This window comes from Myodes glareolus, chromosome 25 (genome assembly GCF_982192425.1).
Source record: "Myodes glareolus chromosome 25, mMyoGla1.1, whole genome shotgun sequence".
NCBI lineage: Eukaryota > Metazoa > Chordata > Mammalia > Rodentia > Cricetidae > Myodes > Myodes glareolus.
Window position 1 is genome coordinate 29,316,958 of NC_142050.1, and position 27,790 is coordinate 29,344,747.

The window sequence follows — 27,790 nt, forward strand, 5'->3', positions numbered from 1 at the left end:
GGTCCTACCCAAAGTCATGTTTTACTCCAGTCATTCTGAACGCTGACTCAGGGCCCTTTGGAGAAAATGCAACATAGTTTGTTACATTATTGTCCTTTTAATCTTTAAAAAAGTATGTTTCTTGTTTATTTATGTATGTGTGTGTGGAATGTGAATGTAGAGTGTGAGTGCATATGTGCATGTCAAGATGGGATGGTGAATTATGGGAGTCAGGTCTCTCCTTCTAACACCTGAGATTTGCAAGCACCTCTACAGGCTAAGCCGGCTAAGCCACGCTGGCTTGGTTTGCTATGTTAAAATAGTCTGTGTAGAAGGTATTATGGCCATGAGCCATACTCTTTTTCATTGCTAAGTATTACTATCCTTAAAAAGGATCATTTTTTCATTATACACTTTCAGTGTATATGTTTAGGGTGTAATAGGTACATTTATAATGTCTATGTTCTTGAAGGTGTGATAAAGTAGGTGGGTAAACAATGCAGTAGAATTTATGGGAGCCTAATTTCTGTACTTAATGTACTTTTATGCTTGGAAAGTTTTTACTAGTTATCTGTTTTCATGTGCTTTAGCATTTCTCTGTGTTTCGAGATGCTGCTTTATTGTTACGTGTGTACAACAATTTATTCTTTTTTATGTGCATGTGGTTTTTCTTTTTCAGTTTGTGTAATTATGAATAAATCTTACATAATAATCCTCTCTAAGATTAAAGGATAATTCATATTTTCATTTATTTTGGATAAATATTTAAATATATAATTGTACTTTAAGTCAGGGATACTTTATATGAAATTATAAAAGTTGTTGCTTTACAGCCTTATGCAATGTCCTGACACACATTTAAATTTAGTAATTATTGTTAGTATGAAGTATTTTTAATTTATAATTCATGGGTGACTAATGATATTAAGCATTCCCCCTCTGTTCACTTATTAGCTGTTTGTAGAATGAAGGGGCCTGCTTGTTGGTGTATCTGTCCCGCCCAGCACCCCACAGCTGGCATACCCCAAAGAAAATCACACGGAGTCTACATTAGGTTATAAACTGATTGGCCCATTAGGTCAGGCTACTTATTAGCTCTTATAACTTATGTTACCCCATTATCCTTATCTACGTTAGCCACATGGCTCAGTACCTTTCTCAGCTGGGCAAGTTACATGTTGCTTCTTCGGTGATCTGGGCAGGGATGGCAGAGGGAGCTTCCTCCTTCCTAGCCTTTTCCTGTTCTCATTGCCCCACTTATACTTCCTGTCTGGTTGACCCGCCTATACTTCCTGCCTGGCCAATCAGCGTTTTATTAAAATACACGATTGACAGAATACAGACAATTCTCCCGCACCATTTCCCTCTTTTTTTTTTAAAAAAAAAAAAAAAGGAAAATACCCATAGTCCATTTGTTGGGAATGTGGACATAGTATTTCAGGCTACTTCCAGCTGGTTGGGGGCGCTGATGATCTTATGGGGACCTAAAGAAAATTTAGAGTTATAATCAAGTCCTGACTGGAGTATCCTATGAGACCTGATCATCTCAGGCAGCATCTTGAATCCATTGTGGATGTAGAACTCAGACATCTGGGCCATCTGTTTCTACTGGAGATTTCTCAGGTCAAACTGGATTTTTCTTAACTCAGAATGAATCCATAGTCTCTCATTTCCTGTGGAAACAAAAGCAAAATCTCTTCTCCAAAGTAACATACCTTTTGACTTCAATTTTGAAGCCGAGGTATTTTCAAAATACCTATCTTGGATTAATTCAGCAGCATTTATAAACAAAAGTCTTTTAGCAGCTGTTGCTCCTTCCTCAGCATTCAAACAATTCAAAGAGAGCATCATAGCATATAGTATCAAGATTCTCTGTGTATTTTCCATCTTTATGTGGCTTTATTTTCACCTCTATTTCTTTTATTTTTACTTTTACTTTTTGAGACAGGTTCTCTGTATGTCTTTGTCCTGGAATAACTCTGTTGACCAGGCTGTCCTTGAACTCACAGAGATCCCTCTGTCTCTGCCTTCCCGGTGCTGGGATTAAAGGTGTGTGCTACCACACCTTGAAGTCACTGAGGTCAATCTACCTCTGCCCCTTGAAGTCACAGAGGTCAATCTACCTCTGCCTCCCAGGCATTGGGATTAAAGGTGTGTACCATCACACCCATCTACTCTCTTTTTCTTTTTAACTTTAAGAACTTTAACTTTTAGCCTTCATATATTTTTAACACACCGTAAAAGATTTAGAGGTTTTCTTTGTCTTTGAATCTCTCTTTACTGTATATCTCTCTTTTTATGACCACATGAGCCTTTAATTTACTAAGCAATATGGAGAGCCATGGCTTTGACAGCTAGATCCAGCCCATTCCTTAGCTTTCCAGCCTTATGGCAGAGGTACTGGCTGTAGCCATTTTATTGCCACAACTCTATGACGTTTTAAGGTCCTTGCCAGCAAGCAAACTGCAGCATTCTGCTCACAGACCACACTCAGTCGGACTGCCTGCCTGAAAGAGTCAGAGTTTGCCCTGGCAGGACGGCCCAGAAAGCCGGCATTTTTAAAAAGTGCAGCTTTTTTCCTGCTACAGCTGAAAACCCGAAAAGCATGCATTCAGCTTTTCATCAACACTGTTTAAGTGTTTCGTGGCAGGACCTCTTAAAGAGCTGCAAGGTCTTTTCTTTGCAGCTAAAGCTGAGTCAGGAAACCTCTCTTAGATGAGAGCACTTGCTTGCCGCTAGCAAGCAGAGCAGACCCGAGAAATTACTGCTACCAAGAGAACATGCTTTATTCTATTCTTTTCCAAGCTTTCTCAGGCTTTCTGTAGATGCAGTTATCCACGTGGGCGCCATCTGTAACATGTCTGTAGCATGAGGGGCTGACTTGTTGGGATTTCTGTCCTACCCAGCACCCTACAGCCAGCATACCCCAAAGAAAATCATACACAGGACTCCATAAGATTATAAGCTGACTGGCCCATTAGGTCAGGCTACTTATTAGCTCTTATAACTTATGTTACCCCATTATCCTTATCTACGTTAGCCACATGGCTCAGTACCTTTTCTAGCTGGGCAGCTCACATGTTGCTTCTTCGGTGGTCTGGGCAAGAATGACAGAGGGGGCTTCCTCCTTCCTAGCCTTCTCCTGTTCTCATTGCCCTGCCTATACTTCCTGTCTGGTTGACCTGCCTATACTTCCTGCCTGGCCAATCAGCGTTTTATTAAAATACACGATTGACAGAATACAGACAATTCTCCCGCACCAGCTGTTCATTTAGGACTTTTTGGGGGGTGGTCAGGGAGGGTCCTAGAGATGGAATTCAGGGCTTCACATATGCTAGGTGAGTCTTCTAATACTGAGTCACACCTCTCCTCAGCCTTGTTTAGCTTTTTAATAAATTATTTTACCCATTTTTAAAAAACAACATTGCTTCTCTTTGAGTATTGAGCTCTGGAGATTGCTTATATATCTTGTGTATGAATCCTTTTTTGGGTTTCTTTTTGTGTGTAGCTTGACAATTCATTTCCTTAGCATTGTCTTTTATTCGTCTTTTAACAATCACTGGTGTATAATACTACTATACTTAAGATATAAACATATCTGTTACCTCCAGAAATTTTCCTTATACCATCTCTAGTCCACCAACCTTGTCTGTTTCTAGGCATCCCCTGATTGATGTCCTCTTTCACTGTCTGTTGCATCTTATCATGTTCTTGCTCAGTGTTCTTTCCTTCCTTTCCTTTTTTTTGGTTTGAGTCTACAGATTGGCATGCCAACATGTGCCAGCTAAATCCACATAAAATCTGAATTTGGAAAGGAATTCTAGACACAAAAAACCAAAGTTTAGCCACTTTTTTTTTTTCATTTAGGCTCTGTTTGCTGGTGGCAAGCAGAGACATGGCTACTTTAAAAGGTTTTCTGACTCAGTGTTAGTAGCAAAAACTGCACGGCCTCTTTAAAAAACGGCTTCCTGGTTTGTGCTGGCAGAATGAACTCTAGCTTTTTGGGAGGTCTTGCACTTAAATGGGGTCTGTCAGTAGCATGTTACAAATTGTTTAGTGGTTCAACATAGAACCACTGAGTCCCTGGAGCTGGGGTGCTGTGTGCAGCTTGCAGAGGTGGTAAACAGATCTCTGCCATTTTAGACTGGACAGAGCCAAAAGGCAAAGCAGCATTAGTCCTAGGCATGCTGCTTAGCAGTTTAAGAAGCAGTCCTGGTCAGAAAAGGATTTCAGATACACAATAGGACAGATTCAGACATAAAAGACCTCTAAACGAGACACAATGTGTTTAAAAATGTATGTAGGCTTGGGAGAGAGAGGAAAAAGAATATAGACAGTTATAAAAAAAGAAGTAAAGTCTTTAAAGAGACAGTAAAAGTAATTTAAAAGAGTACAAACAGTCTTAGATTAAATGAGTTAAGAAAAGTAAGCCACATACAGATGGAATATACACAGAGTCTGGATTATGTATAACTATTGTGTTTTCTTTAAATTTTTTGACTGTGAAGGAGCTAATTCAGAGAGACATTTCATTGTATGGGCTGTTATGGTAAACCAGCATATATATCTTAAAGGTATCTTAGCTTCAAAATATGGGTCTAAGAATATGTTGCTTTGGAAAAGGAGGTTTTACTTTTATTTTCACAGAAGATGAAAATCCGTGGATTCCTTCCACACTAGTGTGCTTTGATGGACCAAGACTCTACCCTTGAAAGGTCACCATGAACACACCCAAAAATTACTTTGTCCAACAAAAAACAGGAAGCAGTTTGGAGAGAACTACACCCAAATTCCCAAGTATTGTTTATAAATTTTTTTTTTTTTTACATTTAAAGGGGGATATGCTCTAGAGATGAATACTTTGCATTGGTATGGATCTTGGTCTATTGATACAAATTTAAGGTCAATTTTGTTACATGTATATTTCTGCTCTTGATTAAGGTATTATGTTTGTGCAGCTCATTTAAAAATGTAATGTTAATTAAGAAATACGGGTTAATAGATAGTCATCTGTAATAGTCAAGTTTGTAGTCATATTAGTTAGGTTTTCTAGATATATAGAGATATAGTTCAGTTAGATAATTTTCAAACCTTTCAAAGACCCATGGAATATGGTATTTAAAATGTTTTAAAAACTTAAGACTTTTCATGACAATGAGACCCACCTGCTTCTGACAGCACAAATCTAGTTCAAGAGAAAGATAGGCATTGAAGAGGCTCCTTATGGAATTTGCTAGCCATTTGGGCAAGAAGCTGCTCTTGCTTGTTATGCTGTATGAACTGGACATGCAGGACCCACAGAAAAATGACTGCTGAACTTGCCTAAAGGTGAGATTGTCCTTTGGGTTCCGGCTTCATGAGAGAGTCTGACAGACATTCAAGACACAGAAGAGAATGACTAACAAACAGCCAATATAGGCGGAACTGACTTTGAAATTTCCTGCTTCATGGAAAAGTCTGATGGATATTATGGGCCTGTAGGCTGAAAATCGGATGTGCCAGTGTTGCAGAAGAACTTTGGGTGATTGTCCAGGCAGCGAGATGTTTCTCTCAATTCTAGAGTTTTGCAAGTTGCTTACAGTGCACTTCCTGTTAGGTAATATTATATCCTTTTGGGGTCTTTGATGGAGTTGAAGACTAGCTATTTATAGTTACAGTTTTCTTTAGTTATGATAAAAGGTAAAGTAGTTATAAATGTTGTAACTATAATTCTTGCTTGATAATTAGTAATTTTACTATGTTAAAGTTAAAACCTTCCTTTTTATTTAAGCAGAAAAGGGGAAATGATGTGGGAAGTCCTTTTGTATATGTGTTATTTTTATTGGTTAATGAATAAAGCTGCTTTTGGCCAGTGGCTTAACAGAGTAAAGGCAGGTGGGAAATTCGAACAGAGATGTAGAGAGAGAGTAGACGGAGTTAGCAAGAAGTCATATAGCCGCCACAGGATACAGATGCCTCCACTGGAGCCCGTCAAACCTTTGCTGGTAGACCACAACTTCATGGTGATGCTACTACTTCAGTCTCCTGAGTGCTAGAATTACAGACATGAATACCAGAATGTTATATAAATGGCAAAATGTGTGTTTTTGTTTGACTTATTTGTCAAAATATTTTAAGATTAATTTTGGAAACACACCTCTGAGGTCAAAAACTGTATGATACCTACTGGAATTCGGGTTAACTCAGCTACTTCATCCATAAATTGACACTACTTATTATCTCCATGACTAAATTTGCACACTCCTAACTGAACCAAGACTAACTAAGGCAGGGAACACCTAACAGCAAACCAAATATTTATTCAGTGTAGGAATGCTAGAAACTCATTCCAAAAGTTAGTCTCTCACTTGCAGAGATTTCTGAATATCATACCAAAGCCAGAACTAGAACCTGACCTAGATCCAGAGTCAGAGCCAAAACAAGATTCAGACCCAGGTACTGATCTAGAATAGTCCTCAGATACAGAGCAGATAGGATGGAGACTCAAAGAGGAACTGCTAGCACAAGACAGCCTTCTGGGAACTAGAAAAGAAATGTGGGAGATGCCAGATGGAGCTCAACAGTCAGGGCAAGTCTACCCCTGGGTAGTGTCTATTTTTGTAGTTTGTAGAGTTTGAGGCCTTGAAAAATCTTTGTTTTTCGACACAGGGTTTCTCTTTGTAGTATTGGCTGTCTTGGAACTCATTCTGTAGGCTAGGCTGGTCTGAAACTCACAGAGATCCACCTGCCTCTACCTCCCAGGTGCTGGGAATAAAGGCGTGTGCCACTACTGCCTGGCTACCTTGAACAGTCTTTTAACAGGGGAAAGTGACACCTCAACCATGCTGCCACCTAGTCCTTTCCCTAAATTGCAGACAGTACCATTGAAAAATGAAAGGTAACCTTCAATCAGCAGTAACAACTAACAGTTTCTGATTTAAGTAACAACCTAACAACTAACAGTTTCTGATTTAAGTTCCAATTCAAAACAATAGGTAACATGAAAAACCAATATAATTTGCCCCCCACAAGTTACAATCCTGGCACAATGACCACCAGTGAGAAAAAAATAGCCTAATCTGAAGAGATAAAGCTTACTTCATGTTCTACAATGATGATCTACCGGCCAAGACGTGCCTGTTGGTACAGTAGCTGCAGAAATGTCATAGAATGAACCTTAGAAAGAAAGAAAGATTCCTGATTGGATTTAAGGCCTGCCCCACAGGTATGGCATCATTATCAGGAACAGGAACCTTTGGTTAGATTGGTTGCAGACCCTAGGAGAGAATCTATTACTAATACTCTGCTAATGGACATAGTATTAAGTTGACTCCTGATGACTTGTTATACCCATAAATTAGTACATCTGTCAACTCTTATCAGAGAAGATGCTTTTTGTACTCAGTAGTGATAAACCCGAGATCCACAATGGTCATGGTGCAGAGAGTAAGAGATTGAGACATTCGTATAGCAGTCCCTTCTCCCAAGGCTTAGGAATCATTTGGGAAGAGGGGACAGAAAGATTGTCAGTAGATGACTAAACGGAAGCAGAATTTTCTGGACACAGCAGGGAAGTTGCACATGTGAATTCACAGTGGTTAGAACAGCTTCAAAAGACCTGTGTAGGCTAGACAAGCCCAGTTACAACATGGAGAGGAGAGGTGGGCATGAAGCCCCACCTCTGACTAAGGAGCTGTTGGTAGTTGATAGCTGCTGCTGGGAGAGGAGCAGTTATTTTTCTTTAAGGTATGGCCCCTGGTAGGTGGACCATCCTCTAGTAAAGGCCACACATCCTAGAGTATATATGCAGCATAAATTGTACTTGATGAATTTTGAAAAAGAGGATACAAGTTGGGTGGGTAAGGATGGATCTGGGAGAAGTAGGGGTATGTAGCTATAATAAAAATGCATTGTCCAAAATTCTCAAAGAACTAACAAAAAATGAGAAAACCTGAAAACACAAAAGAAAAGAGAGATTTATCCAACATATGTATTTAAACATAGATACATGCACTGAATACAAGTGCACCCTTTTTCATAAGACACACTTCGCTAGATTCAAAGACACGACTTGACTCCATTTTTGTTTTGTTTTTCAAGACAGGGTTTCTCTGTGAGCTCTAGCTGTCCTGGAATTCACTCTGTAGACCAGACTGGCTGGCCTTGAACTAACAGAGATTGGCTTGTCTCTGCCTCCGGAGTGCTGGGATTAAAGGTGCGTGGCATCACTGCCCGGCCTCTCTGTCAATTTTGAGTTCATGTCAAAAAGTAAATTGAAGCATCTGGATCATGACATCATATGTCAAAAGAATTTAATAAATATTGACAGAACAGTCTCTCTTAAAACTGCAGAATACAAATTCTTCTCAGCAGCCCGTGGAACTTTGTCTAAAATTTTATATTAGAAAATAGAAGAAATCTGAACAATTATTGGAGAATAGAAATTATTCCTTGTATTCTATCTGATGACAATGAAAAACTACAAAACAACAGTTAAAATGATTGTAGAACATATACAAACTTATAGAGGTCTAACAACATGCTATCAAAAAGAAATAAAAATATTTTAAAAATCGAGTGAGCCAAGTGGTGGCGGTACATGCTTTTAATCCCAGCACCCCAGAGCCAGAGGCAGGCAGATCTTTGTGAGTTTGAGGCCAGCTTGATCTACAGAGCTAGTTCCAGCATATGCTCCAAAGCTACATGAAGAAACCCTGTTTCAAAACAAACAAATCAAGTGAAAATGAAGCACAATGTACCAAAGTCTGTGGAATAGAATGAAAGTAGTCCTAAGAAAGAATATTGGAACTCTTAGTGCCTACATTAAGAAATTTGAAAGACCTCATAATTTAATACTACATCTTCGGGTTGTAGAAATAAGAACAAACTAACTGCCCGCCACCCACCCCTGATCTTAGTGTTTCTATTGCTGTGACAAAGCACCATGACCAAAAAGGAAGTTGGGGAGGAAAGGGTTTATTAATTAGCCTTACACTTCTAGATCCTAGTCCATTATTAGAGGAAGTCAGAGCAGCAACTCAAACATGGTAGGTACCTAGAGGCAGGGCCTGATGTAGAGGCCGGGCCTGATGTAGAGGCCGGACCTGATGTAGAGGCCACAGAGTTGTGTTGCTAGCTGGCTTGCTCTCCATGGCTTGCCCACTCTGCATTCTGGCTGGGGCTGCCAGCCCAGGGATGGCATCACCCACCGTGAACTGGGCCCTCCCCCATTGATCATCACTAATTGAGAAAATGCCTCAGCTGGATCTCATTGAGGCATTTCCTCAACTGAGGCATTTTCATCTCTAATCACTCTAGCTTGTATCAAGTTGACACACAAAACTCCAAAATCAGCAGATAAAAAGAAATGCTTAAGAACATGGAGATCTGGCTTAGGAGCTAGGAGCTCTTGCTGTGCAGGCGTGCAGTCCCGAGTTCAGATTTCTGCACTCACTTATGTTGCTATGTGCACATTAATTACAGGTCCGGGGGACCAGGGACAAGAGGGCCACTATGGTTTGTTGGCTGCTAAGCCTGGCTGAAAGAAAATTGAGCTTCAGGTTTAAAGAGTGATTGACCTTGCCTCAAAGGAGTAAGGTGGAAATTAATAGAGGAGGACACCTGACATCTTCTAGGCTCTCTACACTACCTCCCCATACACACAAAAATAAATAAAAAGCTAAAGGCAGAGATTAATGAGAAACAAAAAACAAAAATAGTACAGAAAAAAGTCACTTAAAAAGAGTTGGTTCAGGCTGGAGAGATGGCTCACAGGTTAAGAGCACTGACTGCTCTTCCAGAGGTCATGAGTTCAATTCCCAGCAACCACATGGTGGCTCACAACCATCTAAAATGAGATCTGGTGCCCTCTTCTGGCATGCAAGCATACATGGAAGGAATGTTGTATACATAAAAATTGTATACATAATAAATAAATTTTGAGGGGCTGGAGAGATGGCTCAGTGGTTAAGAGCATTGCCTGCTCTTCCAAAGGTCCTGAGTTCAATTCCCAGCAACCACATGGTGGCTCACAACCACCTGTAATGAGGTCTGGTGCCCTCTTCTGGCCTGCAGACATACACACAGACAGAATATTGTATACATAATAAATAAATAAATATTTTTAAAAAATAAATAAATAAATAAATTTTGAAAAAAAAGAGTTGGTTCTTTGAAAGGATAAACAAGATTTATAAACTCAGACTAAATGACCAAAAAAGATATCCCAACTTAATAAAATTAGAGATGGAAAACGAATGCTTTAGGAGTGTATGCTCACTTGCTATGCTGACACATGCCTGTAGCCCAGCACTGTGAGGGAGGCAGAGGCAGGCCAGCCTGGTCTACATAGTGAGATCCCATCTCAAAACCAACATGGATATGTATATACATGTGTGTGTTGTACTAAACTGGAAAAATCTAAAAAGAATGATACATTTCTATGTTCATCAAAATTGGGATACCAACACTGAACTATGATGAAATAATTTAACCACTTCTGTTACAAGCAGTGAGATTAAAGTAGTAATAAAAATAAATCTCACTAGAAAGGTACAGTCCCAGTTGGATTCACTGGTGAGTTTTACCAGACCTCCAAAAAACTAAAAGTAATTCTTCTGAAACTCTTTCCTAAAGTAGGAAATGAAGAAACACTACAGAATTCCTTATTAAAGGCAGTATTATATTGCTCTGATAACAGCTAACAAAATCATATAAACACACATAATTAGATCAGTTTCCCTAGTGCACTGCAAAATTTCTTAGTAAAGTGCTCACTAACCGAGTATAGACGCCCATAAGAAAGACCATCATGATGATGAGGTTGGCTTTAGTCCAGAGATGCTGGGAGGGTTCCACATACAGAGATCAGTGCATGTAGTATGTTACCTGAGAGTACCCAGCCAAAGCTAATGCCATAAAGGTTTACTTCAGGGTTTTCATGGAGTGCTTCAAAGTTTTAATCTGAATGACATCTAAATATTTTATTCTAAGAAATGAATTTTGATAAGTTTTGATTAATTTTAAGTGTATAGTTTATATATATATAGTTTATAATAAGATTTTGATCTGCCAACTTCATTTCATGGGAGTGGGTGATTGCTATTTTTTCATTGTGATCTCACTTATTTGGTTTTTCTAGTCTGGTTATGCCTTTATATCATTCACTGATTAGAATTTACATCACTTTGGCTCTTTCAGTCTGTTTTCAACATTCAGAAGAATGTAGCTGGTGGTCTCTGTTGAGTGAAGAATGGTAACAGTCATTATAGAGGTGTTATATAATTATTCCTTAACTTTTAAACAAAACAAAATCTTCCAGCCTTCATCCTAAGATGGAACTTATTATTCTGTTAACTGTCAAAAGTTATAATAGTTAAAGTTTGGTATATGTTTTAAGCAGAGGGTATAGTTTTGTTGTTTCTTCCTTTTCTTTTTTCTTCCCCAGTACTTGATTCTGAAGCTTGAAAGGCCTGCTATAGTTCAGAATATTACATTTGGAAAGTATGAGAAAACCCATGTCTGCAATTTGAAGAAATTCAAAGTCTTTGGTGGAATGAATGAAGAAAATATGACAGAACTGTTGTCTAGGTAGGCTTGGTTGTGGGGAAGAAAGGACTGTCTTTGAAATACACTGCAGATTTAGTCTACTTTCTTTATAGCTGAACCTGTGTGCCCTTTCCAAGGAAAGAAAAAGAACATTTCTCTGGCTTTATTCCTTGTGTATTTGTTAACACTGTGGCCTAAGTTGATGGGGGTTGTTTTATTTTTTTTAATATACCAGATACTAGTTAAAATTATTAAATAAAGAAGAAAGAATCAAATGTTTCTTTTTTCCTATTCATAATTTTGATATCACAATAATTTTAGAAATGCTTTCTACTCTAATGAAAATCTCTGGGCTCAGTCTCTATCACTTCCAGAGCAAACCGCCCATTTGTGGGGGAAGCATAAAAACCATGACTATTGGAAAATATAAACCTTATACAAAATATGAATTGTCTAATCCAAAATAGTAGTCTGAGATTTTACTGTTAGAGATGAAAAAGGAGAAGGTTCAGTAAATGAAAACAAAACAGAATGTGGCAGCATGTAACGCATTGTTTGCCGTTTGGAAAGAGCTCAGAAAATTGGAGTTCTAAAGCAGTTACATCCAAGCATGATGAAAAGTCAGATAGCCATTGGAAAGAGGGCCATGAATATTAGAATGTATTTGTGATATGGCAATCCCATCAAGAAAATACTGAAATAAATACTGGTTGTATGCTCTATTTTAAGTCATAGAAGTATTTTAGGGAGTAAGGTAGTCTGATGAGAAGGGATTTTCCTGTAAACACTTGTATCAGTTTTGGTTAAACAAGAGGTGATATGGATTAGTGTTTACTTATGTTCAAGGAGATGCAATTAAATCACTTAGCAGACCAAGATTGCCTTTGAAAATTTGTGAATGATAAAAAGATAATTAATAAATGTAATTCTTTGATAAATTCTAATATTTGGCCTTGTTGAACTTGTTAGATATGAATGGTTTTTAATTCCTTTTCTACAACTTGAAAAATTTTCAGATTAAATTAATTATACACTATTTCCATACAGCTAGCCCCATTCTTTAGTTAATGTGAACTATTTTTTCATTAGCTTTTGTATAGTTTTGAAAAGCACAACAGTATGCAGTTAATTTGGATATACACATTTTGACTTACGTTTTCATGTTCTGTTATTTATATCATTTTGTATATGCAGTGTGAGCACTGATTTAAACTTTAACATCTGAGTGTAAGAGCAGAGTGTCTTAGTGTGTTTACTAAATTGTGAAATCATATTTGATAACATGTAGTTTTTTTTTTCTCCCCCACCCAACAGTGGCTTGAAGAATGATTATAACAAAGAGACATTTACGTTGAAACATAAAATTGATGAACAAATGTTCCCTTGTCGATTCATTAAAATTGGTAAGGTTTTAGTGTTTTGGAATTAAAACAGTTTTTTAGTGCCTTTCGTTCATAGACTCTAGTGTATGGACCAGATTCTCTAGGTCCCTCTGTTGTAGTTTTTTTAATTGGAGTGTTGCTGCACTGGTTAGTTTGTGCACTGGTTTTGACTGCTTTTGTGCTCCAAGGTAGAGGTGAATCGTTTAAAGAATCACATAGCCCACCAAACTGAAAAGATTGGCCCTTTATAGAAATCTTTGCTGACCATTGCTTTATGAATCCATTATTAAATGACAGTAATTTAGTGAGGATGTTTTTTCTAAGTATTTTCTCTTTTGAAAAGGTTCTTAGAAGATTTTATAGGATTGTTGTGATCTGATTGCCTTTTAATCATGCATGGAGGTTTGTCATTTATTCTAGAGCTGTCAGCTGAGCACAAATACTGATGAGTTTTCCAAGGCACTGTAGTGTGATCATTGCTTTGTTCTTGTCTATTTCACCTTTTACATGACATTCTGGTTAAACTTATCAATCTCATGGTTCAACATGATATGCAAACTACAGTTCAGAAATATTGTCTTAAAGCATATGCTTATTAACAAGTGTTTTAAGCTTATGAAAGTGCTTGCAATACATCCTTCAGGCTAGGCTTGTTAAATTTTGTGTTCCTCTAGATTTGGTATTTAGAAGGCAGGGATGATAAGAACTGAGCCTTTGGATTTCTATCTCTATCTCACGCCTTTAGAAGTTTTATATTAAAATTGGAATCAAAGAAATCATATTTATTATTGAAAAACAATGATTAATTCCAGAATCCCACATTTTGATTTTTGAGATTTTTTTTTTTTTTGGTAATAATAGTGTTCAAGAGTAGACTCAAAGGGAATCATGGAGACCCTCAAGACTGTGGTAGTGATTATTGTATTTATTCAAGTCCCAACAAAGCATTGATTTATTAAAGTCCTTTTAAAGTACTTGTGTTGCAGTTAAATTTCTTTTGTGTACCTAGTAGTTGAACAGTAATATTGGACAGCCAGTCAAGTCTTTCAGATAGACAGCCATGCCATCCTCAAGTGACTGTTTCTTTTCTTACTGTCAGCTTTTTAAATTAGATTTCATTTTTACTTTATGCATATGTTTTGCCTTCATGTGTGTGCACCATGTACTATGCGTCTAGTGCATGAGAAGCTCAGAAGAGGGCATCTGATCCTCTTGAACTATAATTATGGATGTTTGTATTGGGAACTAAACCTGGGTCCTTTGGAAGAGCAGCAAGTGTTCTTAACTGCTGAACCATTCTCCACCCCCAGCCCCACCCACACTGTTCTGGTTAAGACATCTAGTGTAGTATTGATTAGTAGAGAAACTGGCTTCTTTGTCTTGTTCTGACTTGAACAATAGTATTTAATATTTTCTCAGGTTTAATGTTTAAGACGTAAGATGATTTTTAAAAGTAATTGAGCATATTTTTTCCTTTTGGCTTTTGTTAAGGTGGTAAATTGCACCACTGTATATCTCTTTTTATCAGATCATCTTGTAGTCTTTGAAAAAAAAAGTCTTTTTTTTTATAAGGAAAATCTACGAGATATTTTTTATTCTTGTTGCTTCTTTTTGCTATTATTTAGGTATTAAGAATAGTTGAGGTTGACTTTTTTCATATTTAAGAGTGAATATTTTTTTCTTTGGCTTTGTTTTTAGGATTATATATTAATAAATAGTTGAAGCTTTAATCTATACTGGGATACAATTTTAAAATATCTGCTGTATGTAGGATCGGTAATGTCTGTTATATTATCTAGTTTGGATTTTATTTATTTAGGAGTAGATGTATGATGGCTTTGAAGTTAATTACAGTTTTTGTTGACTAAGAAAATGTAAGTTTAGTCAGATTTGTTTTTTAATATTATGAACCATCTTTTAAAAATTAAACAATAGTTCTAAATGCATGTTTTTTGTTGTTGCTCTTTTGAGTCAGTTTCACTGTGTAGCCCAGAAGCTCTTGTTCCTCCTGCCATAGCCTCCTGAAGACTGAAAATGCAGGTGGGGGTGTGCAGAGATTTTGATGAATAAATCATATAGACTTAAACATTAGTAATTTTACTTCTTTGAAACTTTATTTGAACTATATTAATTTTTTCCCTCTTTTTGCTTTTCCTCCTAAAGTTCCACTTCTTTCCTGGGGGCCCAGCTTTAATTTTAGCATCTGGTATGTTGAGCTTAGTGGCATTGATGACCCCGATATAGTGCAGCCCTGTCTGAACTGGTACAGCAAGGTAGGACTGCTTTACAATTAGATTTTGATTCCTAGTGAAGAAGAAATCTGCCAATTTCTTTGTTGTGACCAATATGAAATGTTGGGAATAATAGTAAAAATTAAGATTAATCAGTTAACATTTTAAAGCATTATAGTTGTCATCTGCTCAGCATTCCTAACTCATTTAAATCATTATCATTTTACGAGATGTAATTATCAATCCTTATCATTTCATAGATGAGGAAATGGAGCAGAGAGGCTCACAAAGTTGTGAAGTGCTTGAGCCAGAATTTGGACTCAGGCAATAGGGCTGAACAGTTCGACATTATTTTATTATATTCACTTAGCCCTCAATTTGATTTTTAATATAAAATGATATGAATATTTTAATACAATTTTTGCTGGGTTACTTTTACAACCTGATACAAATGTTAATATTTGAATATGATTGAAATGCCTAAAGTCAGCAGGATAGCTAAATATTGTTCTTTAATAGAACTGCTGTTAATATAGATATTAAATATTAAATCTGTTTTTGAGGCCCAAAGCGGGAGAGGAGGGGAGGGCAGGTGAAATTAGTGGAGTTACAGAATCACTCTGGTTATTTGATGAGGTTGCATACTGATAATTATATTGTATAAGCAATAGGGATTTGATTTGATAACCTTTTATTAGTTGATAAGTGAGGTAACTATAAACTGGCCATTCTTCAAGTCTTTTGGGGTTTTATTTTCCTTATTCCAGGGTAATACTTATAGGTAAATAATTGTTTTTCATTTTTTTAAATTATCATACAGTGTTTCTATATAATTTTGTTTTCTTCTTATTATAAAGCTGTATGCTTAGAAAATTTGAGGTAATCCCAGCACATATTTTTGTGTTTTTTAACTATTATTTGTTTTTAAATTATTTTTCTGAGTTTATATTTATTTCTGGTATTAACCCTGTTAAAGAAAATGGTTTGTAAATTGAGTGCTCACTTTCAAATTCATGCTGTCCTTCTCTTAACATCTGCATTGTGATGCTATTAGTTGCTGTCCTGGGAATTGCAAAATTTATAGCCTTAAGGGCTTTTAATGTAGAATATGTAGTCTTTGACTACCTCCCCAGCCCCCCCCAAAAATTTAGGCTTTTAGATTATGTCTGGTTTGATCTCCTTTAGTAACATACTTAAAATCTTGGGCAAGTTGTTACAGTATCATTAAGCTTCAGTTTTACTACTTGACAGGTGAAAATAATAGTAACTAATGAACAAGATTGAATATAGTGCTTGGTAAATAGTAAATTCTCAGTTTAGTTATTTTTATTGTTACTGTTTCCTACAGTGGCAGCTAAGCAGATTTCCTTTCTTCCCTACTTTTCTTGTGTTCTAGTAGTACCGCGAACAAGAAGCCATTCGCCTTTGCCTAAAACACTTCAGACAACACAACTATACAGAGGCTTTTGAATCCCTGCAAAAGAAAACCAAGATTGCACTGGAACATCCAATGTTGACAGATATGCACGACAAATTGGTCTTGAAGGGTGACTTTGATGCTTGTGAAGAGTTGATTGAAAAAGCTGTAAATGGTAAGAAACTTAGAAACTTGGATTATTAGGATAATTTCAGTATTTACAGGAAACTTTCAAAAAGAATGTATGCTGCTTACTCTATTACTCTTTTCTATTTTTCCTGCGTTTTTATTCTACAAAGTTCGTTAGCTCCTTGGAGTAGGGAATTCTTTTATGTAAGGTAAGTTTATACTATCACAGGAATTTAAAAAAGTAATAGAAACAGATTTGAACTCATTTACCTATATTGAATTGTCATTCTGGGAAACGAAGCACTCAACTAATAATAAATCAAGTGAGAAACAATTTTTTGATGTTATGTTCTATTATCAATGATTTGTTCCGTTAAGTAATTTTTTTTTAATGGTCAATATTCTCTCTCATTTTTTTTTTTTCAAGACAGGGTTTCTCTGAGTAGCCCTGACTATCCTAAAACTCATTTTGTAGACCAGGCTGACCTCAAACTCAAGATCTGCCTACCTCTGCAGGTTTGTATTTATATTCAATAAGTATTAGTAAATGTAACAGACAAGGAAATTTGCATTAAAATGTTTTCCTTTATAATATGAATGATACTACATAATCTTTGATTTTCTTATAGGATTTCTGACTTTCAAAAGTGGTCTATAATCTGGCTTCAACACACACACACATATATCTAATATGATGATGAGATGCTTTAGATTTGAATATTTAAGGTCTCATAGTTATTTGAAGTAAAAAGAGGATTCTGTTATCCCTTAGTGAATGAGAGCTTTCTTTGATCTTTTTCTCCTTTTTGTTCTTCCGCAGTGGTTTTCATAGTAACAAGGAACATTAGAGATCCTCAGTATAAAGCTTGTGGAGAACTGGGGTATGACTCATTTTGGTAGAATGCTTGCTTAGCATACTCAGAATCATGGAACTTCAGCATTGCATAAACTGGGCCTGGTAACCCAGCAATGGGGAGAGTTGAGGCAGGAGAATCAGTAGTTGAGAGTCATCTTCAGATACATAGTAAGTTTCAGGCTAGCCTAAGTTATGGGAAACTCTGTCTCAACAAACAAATTTGTAGAGTTGAATTCAGTATATTTTTATATAAAGAATAAGGAATAATTATGTATTTTAATCCTTCCCTTTCATATATCTTACTCTCCTGCTGTATTCTTACTAGGTTCTTGCATTAATCAGATATTGTGTTGGGTATAACTAAGGAAACCAGGAGTCATACTTTGCTACTTTATAAACTCCCAAAATCAGTTGCTTCCAGCTCAATTGTAAGATACATTAGCAAAGATACCTCCAAGCCTTGTACATTGTTGTTATTTATTTAATTGATGATGATTTATACTCACAAATAAAGAAGTGATAGCTTTGAAATGGAGTATACTTTAAAACACTGATAATAATCCCATATCAAACAACTAAAATGGTACCAATGAAAATACATAAATTTGTCTCCATTTCTAAAAGTTAGTTTATATATTTTTCTAATCTCAGTATTAGAGAAACATATAGGTAATTCTATGATTTTTGGTGTTCGCTCGTTTCACATCTTTATCACTAAGGCATGTAATTTGTTGTGTTGGTGATATAAAGTAACAGCAACCACCATGTGTAATTTCACTGATTATTAGGCTAATGATATTTGCTGTTTACAACTATCTCTTCAGTTGTGTACCCCGTTGGTTAGGAGAAGCTGTTCAAAGCACATGCAAGTCTGTTCCCTATAGTTACCTGTGCTTCTGACTCTAGACAGGAAGCCTGGTTTAGCAAAGCAGTTGTAACTGAAACTTAGAGCTACATCATCTTCTTTGCCTTGGCACACTAGGTTAGTAACTATTCCTTTCAGGGTTGTTCACTTTGCTGCTGACTTCACTGATGATGATTTGTTGAACAAATAAGGAAAAGAACAGTGCAGAATTTTTTGGCTTCTCTTCCACTGAAAACGTAGATGAGGCCAAGAAGTTTTTGCTCACTGAATAGGAAAGTAGGACACTGAAGCATCTTTTATCAGGCTCCTTACAATAGAGCAAACAAACTTTTTTCAGGGCATTTAATGTTCTCATTATTATGATCTTAAGTGTGATCTTCATTTGAATATTTCTTCTTCCTTTTTTCTAACACCTGTCTAAAATTTTCATGTGTGAATAAGACTAAATTTTATAAAAACCAGATAAGGTTATTTTGTCACACACATATACACACATATATGGCATTATAAGATATACATGCTTGGAATGGTTACTTTGATATGTGTTGACATAGATGAGTATATGCTCACCTGCCTGGCACCACCACCACCGTTATACTCATAGTAACAAACATTGACAGTCCCTAAATTTTTCTCATATTGTTTTGTAATCTTTCTTGCATTGTTTCATCCATCCTTAGGCAACTACATATTTACTCTCTGTCACTATAATGAAAACACACTTTCACTTTTTGTTTTTTTATTTAGAATTTTTTTTAATTTTATTGATTTTTTATTGAGCTCTGCATTTTTCTCTGCTCCCCTCCCTGCCTCTCCCCTCCTCTTCAACCCTCCCCCAAGGTCCTAATTTACTCAAGAGATCTTGTCTTTTTCTACTTGCCATGTAGATTGTATCTATGTATGCCTCTCTTAGGGTCCTCGTTGTTGTCTAGGTTCTCTGGGATTGTGATTTGTAGGCTGGTTTTCTTTGCTTTATATTTAAAAACCACCTATGAGTGAGTACATGTAGTAATTGTCTTTCTGGGTCTGGGTTACTTCACTCAAAATGATGTTTTCTAGCTCCATCCATTTGCCTGCAAAATTCAAGGTGTTGTTATTTTTTTCTGCTTAGGAATAGAATTACCATGTGTCATGTTGTATGTGTGTTTTAACTTTTTTAAATTTTCAGTTCCTCAGTATTGCTGTTTTATATTCACACAATAGTGTATAAAAATTCCAGTTGTGTGACAATAATAAGATGAGGTCATGAAACGGAGAGTGAATAAGGAAGGCGTGGGAGGAGTCGGAGGGGAAAAGTTGTTGGTGGAAATGATGTCAATGTAGTACTCATTCTACATTGAGAATGAGTTGAGATTCTAAAAATTAATAAAATAAAATGATAAATGTAAAAAAACCACAGTTGACCAGTTGCCCATATATTGTAACATTTGTCAATAGTTTTGAATATTGGCTATTCTGAAATATGTATACGTGTGTGCGTGTATGTATATGTTTTCTGGTTTTAATTTGTATTTTTGTAGTAATTGATGATACTTAGCATATTTTCATAGACATTTTTATCTTTGTATCTTCATTGTTGAAGCATTTGTTTGTATCTTTTGCCCATTCTTGTAGTGAATTGTTTCCCTAAGTCTGCATTTGGGGATTTTTTTTTCTATCTGGAGATGAGTGGTTTATTAGAGAGAGATTTTTGGTTGTGAGTGTAGCTGTTAACAGCTGAGTCATATCTCTAGCCTTTTTGGAGATAAAGGATTTGAAAATATATTGTTTCAGTATGGGGGAAACAAAATTCTACTACTGTATGATAAAAAAATGTCATAATGAAACCCACTATTTTGTGCAATAATATATGCTAATAAAAAAACAGAAAATAAGAAACTACATTTTCACAGTATCTGGTGGTACACTATGTCTGTAATCTCTGTACTTAGTGGATGGAGGCAGGACAGACATAGAGCAAGTTAGAGAGGCCTGTTTAAGAAACATGAGACTTTGTCTCAAAACAAGCAAAAATAAACAACACTAGACAAATAAAAAATATATATAATCAATAGTCTGTGGCTTAGCTTTTCATCTTCTTATGTATTTGACCATCAGAAGTTTTAGCTTGTGGTAAGAGTCCTGTCTGCCTGACTGCTACTATGCGCTTGACGTTGAATTCAAGCAAGACCAGACCTTCTCCTTGTTTTCTTCCAAGAGTTTTATAGTTAAGGTTTACATTTATGGTTATGATTGATTTTGAATTAATTTTTATGTATGGTACCAGGTAGGAATCAGTATCACATCATCTTGATTACTCAGCTTAATAGTATATCTTCAGATCAAGTAGTGTTAAGTCTTCCAGTGTTGTTCTGTTTTGAGACTATTTTGACTATTCTGGGTGGTCTAAATTCTCATGAGTATTTTAGAATCTGCTTGTCCGTGTCTAAAAAAACAATGTCTACTACGGTTTTGTTTTGTTTATAGTATAGTATTGGTCAATTTGGCAAGAATTGAAATCTTTATGTTCAGTGTTTATTTCAAACATGGTTTATACTTTCGTTTTTACAGTTATTTTATCATTTATTTCATTTTCTTTGGTTTTTAGTAGCTGGGTCTTAGATATGTATGTTGACTGTCCCACAGTATGTTTTATATTCCTATTACAAATAATATTTTTAAAATTCAGTTTCTGATTGTTGCTAGTGTATATGAATGAATTATGTGTTTTTATGTTGATTTTTTTACTCTGCAGCCTTGCTTAATTTACTTCTCTTGGTAACTGCTTGAGTGTAGAGTTTTTAGTCTTGTCATCACTTTTAGAAGACTTTCTGGCCCGGAGAGATGACTCAGCAGTTAAGAGCCCTGGCTGCTCTTCCAGAGGTCCTGAGTTAAATTCCCGGCAACTATGTGATGGCTCACAACCATCCATAGTGAGGTCTGGTGCCCTCTTCTGGTATGCAGGCAGACATACAGGCAGAATATGTGTACATAATAAATAAGTAAAATCTTTCATGTTTTATCTAGTCTTCATATTTTTAATTTTTGTTACTGTATTCACTCAGAGTTTCCATAGAATATTAAGCAGTGTGGAGACAGTAGATATCTTTGCTTTGTAAAGCAATCATTAAGTAAAATGTTAGTTATAACTTTTTATAGGCATCTTATCAGATTGAGGAAACCTAGTTGTTATATCATTATCAGGAATAGATACTGCAATTTATCAAATGTTTCCTGTGTCCTCTGAGATGGTGAAAGGATGTGCTATTTTCAGCTGCTCGGATCTTAAGTTATATTAGTTTTCATTTTTAAATTCAACTTTGCAATACTATGAAAATCCTGTTTAATACTCATTTTAAATCTTGTTACTTTTGATTTACAAAATTTTATTGAGTGTTTGTAAACACAGTTGAGTAGTTTGGATACTGACTTGCAATTTTGTTTTAAGTATATACCTTGTTTTTGTGTGTAGATACTTCTGGTCTTCACAGAAAGAATGAGGTGAGAATTAGTCTCTAATTTTCTGAAAGTGTTTATATAGAATTAATAGTACCATGGTGGACTTTAAAAAAGATGAATGGTAGAAAGTGGGCCTGAAGTTAATTTTGTGGAGACTTTTAAACTTCAAAATTATTACTGTTAACTGTATTCTGTATTATTGAGGGAATATTGCTAATTTATAAATTTTGAGGAATATGCACACCTCATTTAAGTTGCTAAATTTATCAGTATAAAGTTATTCATAGATTTTTACATTTTAAATTTTGAGTCTTTATGTCATGACCTACTCTTCATTGTTTTTCTTCTCCATTTTCCCTCATTCCCTGAGACAGGGTCTTTCTATGACTTGTTTTTATAGTCTAGGCTGGCCTTGAACTTGGGGCAATCCACCTGCCTCTGCTTTCATAATACTGAAATTCCAATTTTGTACCTCCAGGCTTCCCCGTTTTTCTAGATTCTTATCATGAATGTTGAAGCCACTGGTTAAATTTCCCCTTTTTAGTACTGGTGTAGTTGTAACTCACATGATGTTATGCTGTATTCATGTTTGCTCAGTTTATACTTAGGAATGCAGGGGCTTGGTTCTTTCTAGCCTCTTTCCTTTTCTCTTTTTGTCCAATTCTTTGAACTAAGGTATCTAAAAGAAAGTTGAAGGTGTAATGGAAACATATATATATTCTGGTGTAGTTCATGTCTTCAAAAGCAAATCTGTTTATTATCACTTCAGAAAACACAGAAGAAACTTTGCTGAATACAATGTCTGTTCTTGATCGAGTATGGCAAACTAGAGATAGAAATTCCCCCAGTCTGAAAAATGTCTACAGAAATTTAATGATTAAATCATACATATGGTTCTTGTACATTATATTTCATGTGACATTTTAGAGGACCTTGCATCAGATTCCCAGGTGTCTAAGAATTTATATTAACAGACAAATACTGAATTTTATTATTTTTTCTACCACTTGTGATAATGAATTTTTCTTGTCTTAACTTATTAATGTAGGAAATCAATTACTGATTTTTCTAATTTTAAGATGACTTTATTTCTCATATATACTAAGCTTGGTCATCATGTATTTCTTTGGGTCTGTCATGGATTTAGATTGGTTAATGTTTACGTTGAATTCTTCCAATTGTTTTTAATAGCAAGAAGACCAAATAATGCTTTTTTCTTTATATTTCTTTCAGGTTTAGATTCTGATTTCACCTAGTGAACTCAAAAATTAATCTCTTTTGTGTTAAAATTTGAAATCTTTCTTACTTTCTTACATGGAAGAGCTTAGAGTTGGATTATCTGCCTTGAAATGGCCAGGTGGGAGCCCTCTGCCTATCTGTTCATGAAATGGCCAGGTGGGAGCATTCTTATCTGTTAATGAAATGGCCAGGTAGGAGCACTCTGCCTCTCTGTTCATGAAATGGCCAGGTGGGAGCACTCTTATCTGTTCATGGAATGGCCAGGTGGTAGCATTCTTACCTGTTCATGGAATGGCCAGGTGGGAGCATTCTTATCTGTTCATGAAATGGCCAGGTGGGAGCACTCTTATCTGTTCATGGAATGGCCAGGTGGGAGCTCTCTGCCTCTCTGTTCATGGAATGGCCAGGTGGGAGCATTCTGCATACCTGTTCATGGAATGGCCAGGTGGGAGCACTCTGCCTCTCTGTTCATGGAATGGCCAGGTGGGAGCACTCTGCCTATCTGTTCATGGAATGGCCAGGTGGGAGCACTCTGCCTATCTGTTCATGGAATGTCCAGGTGGGAGCACTCTGCCTATCTGTTCATGGAATGGCCAGGTGGGAGCACTCTGCCTCTCTGTTCATGGAATGGCCAGGTGGGAGCACTCTGCCTCTCTGTTCATGGAATGGCCAGGTGGGAGCACTCTGCCTATCTGTTCATGGAATGGCCAGGTGGGAGCACTCTGCCTATCTGTTCATGGCAGCACTCTGCGTACCTATTCAGTTTGTATGAACAGTGAAGGACAACTCATCAGGGTTTTTACTTCAGTTTTAATCAGTTATACTATTGTGAGGAATTGTCTATTAACATGTTAAATTTAAAACTTAGGAGATAAAGGTTTATTTAATATCTTATTAACTACTTAATATTTGCAGGATTTCCTAGGATATTTTTTGTTATTTATATTAGTTAGTAATAAATTGTTCTTTTTTTAGTCCCATCACTGTCATCAGAAAAGTCATTTAGAGATAACTAACTTGTGGGTTTATTTTATTCTTTCTGTTCTGTTCTTGTTCTTCTTCTTCTCCTCCTTCTTCCTCCTTCCTCCTTCCTCCTTCCTCCTTCCTCCTCCTCCTCCTCCTTCTTTTTTTTTTTTCCTCAACAGGATTTCTTTGTGTTAACAGCCTTGGCTGTCCTGGAACTAGCTCTGTAGACCAGGCTGGCCTTGAGCTCACAGAGATTCTCCTGAGTACTGGAATTGAAGGCATGTACCACCATGCTTAGTCTTTGTATCTTTTTTATAACATCTTTAGATGGATGCCTAGCTAATCATCAGATTTTAAATTTTTCTCACATTTATTAAAGATATAAAATTATATTTACTTAAATTTTTGTCTGGTTCACTATTTTCTTTAATGAAATGGCTTTTTTCTGAGTTATAGTTTTATAGATATTATTTTTTAATTTCCAAATGTATCCCATTTTTTGGTTATTGTCTTTGTTACTGACTTCTAATGGAGTTGAATAGTGGTCAGGTACATGTATTACCAGTTCTTTCAAACTTATACTTGAGATATGGCCAGATTTGATCAGCTTTTGGAAATATTCATACTTGAGCAGCCTGTGAGTTTGGCAGGTGTTGGGGGGCAGTGTTCTGTATATATCTAGTAGCTCAGGTTTGCTCATCACATTGCACAAATCTTTATCAGTAGTTTCTCTTTGACTCAGTTACTGAGAAGAATGTATCTTAACATGCTCCCATGGAAGTTTGGGTTGTATATCTCTTTATGGTTTTTGCTGTGGGATAATGGTCTTGTACACTGTAAAGATTTGTCACTCGTATTAGTTTAATAAAACACTGATCAACCAGTAGCCAGGCAGGAAATATAGGCAAGGTGACCAGACTAATAGAATTCTGGGAAGAGGAAAGGCAGAGCGTCAATCACTAGCCAGATGCAGAAGAAGCAAGATTGAGAATGCCTTACTGAGAAAAGGTACCAAGCCACGTGGCTGAACATAGGCAAGAATTATGGGTTAAATTAAATTGTAAGAGTTAATTAATAATAAATCTGAGCTAATAGGCCAAAAGTTTATTATTAATATAAGCCTCTTTGTGGTTTTTTTTGGGGGGGGGGGGACTGAACAACTACAGGACCAGACAAGACAGAAACTTCTGTCTACAGGTTCTGATTTTCTTCCTCTTATTGCCATGTTTTTAGTTACACATCTTAATTTTTTTGCTTTTAATTAAATTTTACTCTGTATTGCTTACCTACTTTTATATAGTGTTTATACAACATACCTTTTAAATTATTTTGATTCCATTATTTTAATAAAACCAGTAATATTTATTGTTAAACATGGTCTCATGTAGCCAGGCTGCTTTATAGTTGAGGTTAACTTGGAACTTCTGATCTTCTTGCCTCATCTTCCAAGTGTTGGAATTACAGATAGTTGCTAACTTGTTCAATTTTATGTGCTTCTGGAGATTGAAGCCACAACTTTGTACATATTAGGCAAGTATTTGTTGAACTACAGTCTTTAGGCCCTTTTCAGTCTTTAGTTTTCCAAATCCTATGATAAAGGAGGTTTTAGTCAGGAAGGCTGAATAAAGCAGGGCTCTAAAATTATGAAATTATGTAATAGACACATTCACTAAATTAAATTGTACTGCATATACTGATCCTTCCTATAATAATGAAAATGTAAATGCCACCTTCTAAGTGTGGAAGAACTTGGAGGTGAGACAGACCCTCCAGCTGTAGCCCCAGAAGGCCTGGAACTTACTAGCTAGCCCAGCTGCCATACTAGTCATACTTAAGCCAGTCCTTCTGCTTCGGCCTCCAGAGTACAAGGACTAAGGCATAAACACCACATCTAGCTTGGGTGCTGACTTAAAAAGTTTTTCTGTTGATTTGATAAGGTTACAAAGGCAAAGAAGAAAGAAATTTGATGATTATATAGGGTTGTTTACGACAGCTTCTTAGTTAACCCAGAAAAGAAAGAGATTAGGGAGGTTGTTTAAATCCCGAGTAGGCAAGTTATGAAAAAAAAAGCATTTTGAACAAGTTTTTGTTTTCAGTGACACAGGAAATCCTCATTTAGATAGAAATCAGGGTCAAGGGATAGAATTGTTGAGAATATGAGCACATTGTCAGTTTTCTCTTTGGATACATGTAAAAGAAAACTCTAACGTGGTAAGGAAAAGTCTCTGCATGGCTTAACAAGAAGACCAAAGGGGGAGGTAGCTTTCCTGGTTGGTTGATTCAGTGATCTAGTAGTGTCTTTATCTTTCTCTGCTCTGTCATTACTATAGAATTTATTCTTTTCCTAGCTCTACAAATAGAATTTAGTAGTTGCATACATTATATATTGCATTGTGTGTTATGTGTATCCAGAGGACAAAAGTCTTTTTCTCTCTTAACTGTATGTCTGTTTAGAAGCAATGAAACATTGCTTACAAGTCCTTTAGAAGATTCCTCCTGCTTTGTTATCTAGAATTTGATTTTATATATCATTTATGAACTTGTGACAGACATGGGTGTAGGGTGAAAATCATTTGGAATAGAGAGATGTGTTGGAGAAGGGCAGTCTCCATAGTAACTAGTGAAATGTGTAATATATAATATATATAATATTTATCATATATATCATATATTATATATGCATATAATCACTATATTATAGTGATAATTCCTCCAGGAAGTAGATGAAAAGTTTACCAAACAAAGATTGAGAAGAAAAACAAACTGGAATCCACTTTCCACCACTACTTAAGATATGTATGAGTTTGATAAAGTTCTTTAATTCTCTGAATAGGTACTTCTCCATCTTAGAAGAGGAGATACAAATTCTTCTAGGGTTGTTAGAATTAAATGAACTAAGACAAAACAGATTTTAACATTTGGCAGCATCAATAAACACAGTTCTGTTGCTTCTGGTGGTACTTTTATCTGTTACTTTGTACCCACAGAAAACTAGAATTTGTGTTTTAAAGAGTTTTTTTTTTCCTCTGAGGTTGTACTATAAAGTGCCTACACCAAAGCTGTTGCATTCATATCTTCTTATTTAGGGTTTATTCGTGTTTTGTTTTGTTTTGTTTTGTTTTGTAATCTGGTAACAAAATTTATGAACTCTTAAGTACTTTTCATGGGGAAGACATTGGAATTGAAGAATCCATTTATTATAAGGGATAAAGATTTTAAAAGTAGTAAATAAAATAAAGAATGATCGTGGAAAATCACCAGAAAGCAAATATTCTTCCTGACTTTGATTATTCTTTCTTTTCCCATTTGTATTTGATGCCAAAAATGATTTTAAGGTATATATGACTGTGTTTCATTGAAATAAAACATATATTCAGATTATTTTATTAACTATTTTCTGCTGCTTCTGGTTTTCAACCTTAAATTGTCATCTTGACTTTTTTCCTCTTAGTATCTTCCTTCTTTCAGGGTTTTGTTGAGGTCACATGCTTATTCATGAATGCAGTAGTAACTTTATAGCAATGAATATAGTAATTGTGGAAACATGCATTTGATATGGGCTGCTCCTAATGCAATTTGTTTCTGTTGTTGTGTCAACTAATCATTTACTATTTATATTTGGGTATTATATTGGGAGGTTAGAGAATCAGCTGAGCTATAATTCTTATTTTTAATACTTGCAGATGGCTTATTCAATCAGTATATCAGTCAGCAGGAGTATAAGCCGCGGTGGAGTCAGATCATTCCTAAGAGCACCAAAGG

General features: G+C 36.0%; 1 protein-coding gene across 1 annotated transcript in view; it reads left to right on the top strand.

Annotated features, from left to right (window-relative positions):
* Mkln1 (muskelin 1) overlaps positions 1 to 27,790 on the top strand; it is a 109,562-nt gene that overhangs the window by 27,469 nt on the left and 54,303 nt on the right. Inside the window, exons 3-7 of the mRNA XM_085683695.2 lie at positions 11,405 to 11,547; positions 12,820 to 12,908; positions 15,051 to 15,160; positions 16,518 to 16,710; positions 27,712 to 27,789. Coding sequence (XP_085539821.1) covers positions 11,405 to 11,547; positions 12,820 to 12,908; positions 15,051 to 15,160; positions 16,518 to 16,710; positions 27,712 to 27,789 — 613 coding nt within the window. The remainder of the gene's footprint in view (positions 1 to 11,404; positions 11,548 to 12,819; positions 12,909 to 15,050; positions 15,161 to 16,517; positions 16,711 to 27,711; position 27,790) is intronic.